The 8,655-nt window shown below is 32.6% G+C and overlaps 1 protein-coding gene across 1 annotated transcript in view; it reads right to left on the bottom strand.

Moving 5' to 3' along the window:
- Window positions 1–8,655, bottom strand: part of LOC108689635 (synaptogenesis protein syg-2-like) — a gene marked incomplete at its 3' end in the record, with an annotated part of 148,728 nt that overhangs the window by 27,745 nt on the left and 112,328 nt on the right. The window contains exon 5 of the mRNA XM_018196489.1: window positions 3,225–3,452. Coding sequence (XP_018051978.1) covers window positions 3,225–3,452 — 228 coding nt within the window. The remainder of the gene's footprint in view (window positions 1–3,224; window positions 3,453–8,655) is intronic.

The raw sequence follows: 8,655 nt of genomic DNA, 5'->3' as shown, positions 1-8,655 counted from the left end.
CTATATATAATATATATATATATAATTTTTAGTAATAATTTTGATAATATTGGAAAAGATAATAGAATTGAAAATGAGATATATGATTTTTAATTATAAGCTATGAAGTCCGTTCAATTCCGTTAGTATTCTCATTAAAATCGTGTATAATTGGATTATTTAAAATCAATTTTTAAAAATTATTTCATATTCTATCTTTTATTTCTTTATATAATTTGTTCTTATAATTCTAGAACGCTTGAAATAATGACCAATCGATAACAATCCACTTGTTACAGAATTTCAATATTTAAAATGTATGACATTACTAATAATCCTCATTAACGTTCTTTGAACAATTATCGATGGCTTCGAATAAAGAAAAAAAAAAAAAAAAAAACAGAATGTCTCATAAGAAACATATTTTTAGTTATGGAAGGTAAAAGCAAAAGCCTTATCAGCGTTAAAAAACGAAAATATTTGAAATATTCAAATATTCCACAATCGATAGTGCACGATTCTGGTTTACACTCGAACATTTTACGTCACACGGAAGTAGCCTCTAAGGCAATTTATGGCAAGCCTTCTTCCTCGGATTCCCTCGTATTCTCCAGCTCGAAGCTGGCAGCTTCCGGCGATTTAATTTAAACTTGTTTGTTTGGTGCGTAAGTTTCTTGTCGGATGAATCTCGGCTGTGCCGATGAGCCACCATGCTGCTTATACAATTATGAATATTAATTTTCCATCCTCGCGCAACTACCATCAGGATGACGCGGAAGAAGGATATATTAGATAAAATCTAAAAATACGTATTATACGGAAACATAAAGCAACTATCCCTGATCGTGAAAAGAAGAGAAAAAGAGAGAACAGATAATCGATTACAACATGACAATTAAAAATTGTTGCATTATATTCGTGAACAATTCATTATATTTCACTTGTCAAGCTAATAGATATTTATTATATATCTTATTATATATACAAAAATGATTTTGCTAAAATATAAAAAAAAATTTAATTAGATACAAATTTGAAAATAATTGTAGGATGCTCATATTGTAAAATATAAAAACTTTTTCTCATCACGTCTTGAGTTTCCTATACAAATATTTTTATGCTTTAACAAAATTATTTTCAAATCAGCAAATTTGTAGATATTTCAGCAAAATCGATCTTTCCGTATAGATTAATTTAAAACTTCGCTTACTGAAATATTAAACAATTTTTTAATTATTTCACAAAGTCTCAATTTAAACTTTGACATAAAAAAATCGTTTCAAAATTGAATGAAGACAAATAATTTATAGAGCATTGAATATGCGAAGAACGTATCATCAAATTATTTCGGTATATCCACACAGGATGAGCAATAATTCAGTCTGAGCGTAGATCGGTAGTTTTAAATTTTCAGAAACGAGTGTGATATCACACGTGAATGGCTGCAATCTGTTTGTGCCTGAACCGCCGTTCATTTTCAATCGTCAAATCCGACAGGAATTATTTCGCGCCGATCAATTAAAATGACCCTCCGGTTGTCCTTTGACGAACTGTTGATGGTCAATTAGTCGATGAGAAAATTGAAGGATTTTTCATTTCGTGCGTCGTCCGGTTTAAAAAAAAAAATCTATTTTTGCGAAACGCGGTAGAGTCCAGGTGAAATCTGATAAGCCAGGTACACGCTATCAGATACTCGTGTACGTTCGCTGCATTGCCGAATGGAAACATAACACTCGAATCGTATTTTTCCAATAACCGGGTTAGATCTTTTTTTACAATATTCTTAATTTTCAAAACTTTCAAATCGGAAAATATCTTAGTAATGTCTACTAAAGAATACTATTTAAAAATGTGCATAATATTCGACATATTCAAATTACAAAAAATTTGGAAAAATAAATATTAATAAATAAAATAATATTAATATCTTTTTCGAAAAATAATATTTTAATAATATTGTTAGCACAAAGCTCGACGCTAAAAACGCGTAAATATAAGAGCATAAAGCATAAAAGTTTGATAGCAATTTCACCACATCTACCCTCAAGTCATCGGCACGAATAGCTTTCGCATGTAATTATAGCGACGTATTACAATCTCGCAGGCAAAAGGACTTTTCATTATGATTCCTCTATGTTCCTCGAAATAATTGCAAACGAATTGTTCGCCCCGGGTCGATCTTGCGGCCAAAGAAAATCGCTCGAATCGCAATTTTCCTCAGTCACCACCGTTGTTTCTGGGTTAAAGGAAAATAAAGGAAGCGCGGAGGAATACATATATTTCCTTCCTACCTCTGTTTGTCATGGAGATTAATCGAACGCTGTCGCGACCGTGGCATGTTACCCGGCGCCATGCGATTCGTCGCGTTTCAGAGTGATTCCGGAAGTGGCGTTATTAATGACATCGTGGGGTTGATTGCTTTTCGACGGCAGGGTACGAAACCCCAGCGCTGTTAATCCCCTCGTCCCCATCTTCTCGTTGAAATTCTCACTGTCGCCCTCCTATCCCTTGTAATCGATGAAAAATGTTTCAATTTCGTTTCGTCGAGAGTCCGCTTTCATTTTCGAGTCGAGTAAAAAAAAAAAAAGATCACAGCCAGACAAATCGGATCACGCGCCGGTTAAATATTCGTTCTGCCCTCTTTCGCAGCGAGAAAATATTGATACTGATACATACATAGAACGGAGAAGGAAGGTGGAGGGAAACAGGAATCGAAAGTATCGCGCAGCGTCGAAATTGATAGTCTTTTGCATATTCATAACGCGGATAACTTGTTCCGCGGCTATTCCGAAAATTCGAGACATTCCCCGAGAAAATATTCGATACCTTTTTTTTTTTTTTACGTAATAGTCGAGCATGCGAGTAATTCGCAGTCGTTATTTTACAGGCGAATAAAGAACCTTTACGCATGAAAACCACAGTTTCCTTTTGTGTAAACTGCGTTCGAACGAAGCTTTGATGCGCTATAGAAATTCGAGCTATTTTTATGGAGAGACAGGATGGAGAGAGAGCTCGTTGTCGCTATGGACACAGTCAATTAAAAATATTTATTTTTATCGTAACTAATTATTTCCTTCACGTTTATCTTTCTTATTTTCTCGTTCTCGCAAATAAAGAAGCAACGCCTGCAGCCTGATTAGGCTGTGTATCTCGTAAAAAAAATTCATTCCAGAGAAGAGCAAAGGTCGACGCGGTATCATGCTGCGTCGCGTGCAATTAACGTTAATTGGAATGAGCGCACTCACTGTTAAGCTCTATGACAACGGTGGTGGTGGGTGGCGACGCTAATTGAGTGTTATTCGCTCGGCAGGACAGCTTGGCGTGATGATGCCTCCTCGTGAGAGCTTTCACAGTCACGTTGCTGATGGTTACGACGTTGGTCTCGCCGCCTGGCCCTTGCGTTTCTCGAACCTCGGTAGATGCATGGATGATTTGAGATTCCAAATACCACGAGACTTGTGGTCTAGGTTTACCTGCGCAGATAAAATGAAACTATAGTTAGAAGAGCATAAGCGGAACAATGTGTGGTGTTGTGTTAAAATTGCAGATTAGCTGAGATTTAATTAATCCAAAATGTAGCAACGAGATTATAGTGAACGTAATCGGCAAAATGTATGAAACATATTATATGAAGAATTAAAATAAAGATGTCCTGAGTAATTAAAAATAATAGTTACAAGTAATAATTGTAAATAAAACCACATTGTTAAATTCACTGATTAAATGTCAAATTATACTTAATTTGAGTTATTTTTAATCAGTTTTAGATCATCACTGTTCCTATTCTATATGCCGTTAATTTAACTAAAATAATAAAATTAAACAATTTAACTCTAAAAATATATATATTGGGTTGTTCAGAAAGTTCGTGCCGATTTTGAAGGAAAATTGAAACGCAGATTTAAATTTTAGTATATATTTATTAAATTATATAGATTAGTCGGCACGAACTTTCCGGACAACCCAATATTAAACTAAATTTATTAATGTATGCATTTAATAACAAATACGTTAATATCAATGCTATTTACTTTGAAACTAAGCAATTCAATTATAGAGATGAATTAATTAACCCATGATTGATTTATATGTTTCACATGCTAATCACATATTCTAAATTAAATGTTTTAAATTTTGACACAATTGAAAATTACGAATAAAATATTTAATTTAAGAAATTAGTTCAAAGATCATTTAACACACAGTGTAGTAAAATAATAAATAAAATTAATAAATAAAATAAAATTTTAATAAATACAATTTTTAAAGTTTAAATAAAAAATATCCTAAAAATATTCTAAAAAATGTAATCTATTCCTAATAATTTAATTTCTATGATTTCTAAACATAATCTCTACATAATCTATACATATAAATATCTGATATTGCTAAAATGCATATATAATTATTCAATCTCACTCCAAAATAATTCTTTTAATCGTACACATTAAGAACATCTAATAGAGAGAGAAAGTTAAATATTTCCTCTATTTTCATTATATAATTAGCTGCTAAAGATAAGTTTATGAGTTTGTTCAAAAGCCTTTCAAGATTTGTTAAAGTTCCTTATCAAACTTCAATTAGCACAGCTCGATATTCGACAAGCTCGTCATATTACAACTGTAACAGTCGATTCGAAACTGAAAAAAATTCAGATCATATCGATACTGGCAGGACGACGTCTGTCATTATTTCTCTGCCAATAAGCGAGTCGATAGTGGGGATAATTCGAGTGACACGTCCCAAGAGCCGCGACGTGAATGTCGCCGTCAATCACAACGACGGACGGGTCTCATTCGGCAAAACAACGGTACAGAGGTACTTCACGTCTCGCATTCTCGAGAGACCGCTACCTGTGGCTCACCGCCACCGACTGTTACGACTAATTATGACGAAAGTGCGCGCTGAGGTAAATACGCGCTCGTGGAAACGTATCGAAGGCGCCGCACGTCACTACTGGTTTACTACTGGCTAATTAGCAAGGTACACTTATCGTCTTGGGATGTAAGGAAACTAGTAAACTACCAGACAGAGACATAGAGAATTGTCTGCCAAGAGAGAATATTTGCGAATGGCAATGGTAAACCTGAATCGACAATATATCTATACAAATCAATTCCGACCGAATAAAACCATCTGGAAACCATTTGGAACTGATTATATTATATTTGATACAATTTTAAGAATATTCCAGATAAATTTTGTAATTTTAATATAAAATCGTGCACGTAAAATATTAATTTTATAAAAGTATAAAATATTTTAATAAAATGTTTTTTCAACAGTTTTTCTTACCAATAAAAAAATATTCTAAATTATTCTATTACTATTATAATAAAAAAAAAATTTGTAGATAAAATTTCCAACAAAAACTTTTTATATAGTTACAAATGTTATCTTTTTTTAAATTTTATATAAAGATTTTTAAGTTTATATATTGTACATTATATTTTTTAAAAGAGACTAATTTTAAAATATTAAAGAAATACAATAAATATAAAGCTGCAAAATTTTAGAATTTTAATATTAAATAAATTCTTGATATCGAAGATCGCCTTGTAGCAAATAGTACTATTGCCTAAGCAAACAAGGCTATGTACTATTGAGAGCTTCGGTATAACAGACATACCCGTTGCCTAATCAACAGTTATTCTAGATGAACCATCTATCTATCTAGTTCACAGACAGACTGCCTATCCTAGCTGTCTACATGATTGGATATCTATCCAATCAAAGAGACGTCCGTACATCACGTACACATCTTGTCGAAAGCCATGATCATTGATATTGATAGTTAGAACGTAATAATTAGGAATGGCTATTTGCTCTCAGTTAGAGCTCTACATTAATTATCCAAAGATTGAAATTTGCGCAATCAATGTCCAGTATATATAATATAATGTCAAAAAATTTATTATGTGTTTAAAATTTTATTGATTTTCCAAGATCTTACATTTTGAGACGAAATCTCTTCAACTTGCATATTTATTTTTCAGTTACAAGTTATTTGAACAAAGATAAACGGCAAATATTTGCGATTGAATTTCCTCGTTTTAGCTATCAAAACTATAGCTACGGCAGATGACAGTTTTTATTTTTATATTCAATTTTGAAAAAATTCTCTATTTTACAAAAAGTTTAATTTGAAATTTTATTTAATACGTCATCACATGCTGTTGTTTTAATAACACAAGTATTTGTTTCGTTAATATTGGTATCGAAATAACACGATTATTCCCAATTAGATCTAATGTTGTTAATACAATATAATGCCTTTCCATGTATAACAAAAATTATCAATGCGTGTAAAAACGATCCATAAAATTAAAAAAATAATAGTTGTTCTAAATCAAAACACTTGCATAAAATTGTTATTGTGTCACATCAAGAATTTGAATTGTATGTGACGCAGAACTGCTGATGCAGTTTATTCTACGTTTACCTGCAGCATTGGAACAACTGTAAATGTTTGTCCTCTCACTGTTCTTAATGCGCGGATGACACGGATTTGCGTATTTTGCGAGACAAGCTTTACGATAGCATAGAATAGTTGAAGCTTAAAATAATTTATCAAATACAGAGTACAAATGAGCATAACAAACGAATGCCGGAAGTGCAGAAAGAAACAAACAGGTAATCCTACATGCGCGTTATGGCGGAATATGTATTATCTACAATCGCGTTAATTTCCCGGGCACAATGCACTGAAATCGCATTAATTTCCACAGAGTACGCGTTTATTAAACAATAACCAGGAAATGAACAGACTCCCCGTCGTCGAAGCTACTCTGCGCGTTCAGGAAATGCGTCTATTGCGAGCTGAATGACCCGAGGAAAGCTTTTAATTAATACGTACAATAATAAGCAGTGCATATGTATCGAGATGTCAATACAAAAGTGATAATTTCAAAAGATATTTCTCAATGCGTCAATTCATAATTTTTTTTATAGATTTATTTTTTATATATTACATTTTCATTGTTTTGTTTTATAAATTTTATAAATTATAATCTGTTTTTTTATGAATTTCATTTTATTTTTACATGAATAATTAAATGTATAACTTTTATATGAATTATATGAATTCACTAATTTTGTAAAATATTAAATAGAAAATTCAAAATAAAAATTAAAAATTCACCGGAAAAATCTTTTGAAATGATGGGGAAATTTCGATTTTAAAAGTACTGCTCGACGAGTTTCGCAAAGAAATTGTCATCGTAACTCATATTCGAGAATAATATCGTACGTTTTCGCGACTTCCTTCCTGTCGCGACGGCACTTCCGCATTATCTCGCCGCGAGACCTTGTCTTAAAAAGAGGACGATAATAAGCGCGTTCATTAAGTCCTACACCATAATTAATTCCGCCATCGAGACCACCGCTTCTATTGTTCCCTGTGGAATAATTTCCTGTCGCCCCACGGGATACAAATATATTCCGTCGGTGGTACTTCGGAGGGCTTTTGCCCATCCGTTTCCTTGCGTTTGCCAGTGAACTCGCTTTAGAACGAATCTCTCACAGACATAATATATGAAACATAGCGTGTAGTGAGTGATCATAAGTTCTCTCTCGAGAAAGAATATCAAACATCAATAACTTAATGAATAAGTTAATGAAAACTGAGATCTCCTTGCGAATAAAACTTTTCGCAGATGAAGCGGAATGAATTTTTCTTTATTTCTAATGATCGCTGGATATTTATTATTTTTACTTTTGTTTCAATATTTTCATTATAGAATGCATATATTTATAAGTACTCTTTTTATTTGACTGTTTTAAAATTACATTTATGCCAAATAATAAAGTGGCGCAGATTATTACGGTTATTACGACTTCTGTGCTGGATCGCGCACCCAGAAAACCTCGTATTAAAAGTCGTCGCGAACTAAACTCATTATCGTGCCGTACCTTGTCGCGGCACTGTCGCAGCGTATTTTTATGACGTTACGGCGTTTTAAATACTGTAACACCGCGTAAACCGCTGTAACAGCATCTCCAGGATCGCTTTCGCTTGTTCTCGTTAAGAAACGTAAAACAACGGTTCCGAGTATATTTGTGCAGATACTTTCGCGGCGCGAATATCTGTTTCCCGGGCGTTGCCTCATCGTTTTACGAGTTTCAACCCCAATAACTTTTCCGCTGAACAACTCGCGCGATACCGTGAATATCGCGATGAAACAAATGGAAGCAATAATCACACAAAAGTTATGAGAATAAATGCGCATTATTGTGGATTGTATCATCGTTATTACGTGGGAAAAGGTGTATCAAATTAAAACCAATCAAATTAAAACGGATAAAAAAGTAATCCTGTAATAAATTACGAATAAATTTAAATTTACACAATACGGAGAAAAATGATTGAATCATTTTTTATCTCACAAGGCTAGTAAAAATATTGTAGTTGTTTTTGTCGAACTTACTGACAAATTTTACTTGATTGAAAAAAAATCGGAACTGTAAAATAAAAAATACATTAATACGAATAGATTTAGACTATAATTACAATAATTATAGTAAATTTATTCAAATAATTATTACCTTACAGCTAATTCATACTACTTCTCAAAACTGTAAGCACAAACAACTTTGATTTGTTTTATAAAATGTAAAAAATATTTTACGACGTAGGGCTATACGACGATCGCTCATTTATCAGAAAAAAAAAAAAAA

Source organism: Atta colombica, unplaced genomic scaffold (genome assembly GCF_001594045.1).
Source record: "Atta colombica isolate Treedump-2 unplaced genomic scaffold, Acol1.0 scaffold274, whole genome shotgun sequence".
Lineage (NCBI taxonomy): Eukaryota > Metazoa > Arthropoda > Insecta > Hymenoptera > Formicidae > Atta > Atta colombica.
Note: the sequence above shows the minus strand (reverse complement) of the source record. Positions and strands in the feature narration are given on the sequence as shown.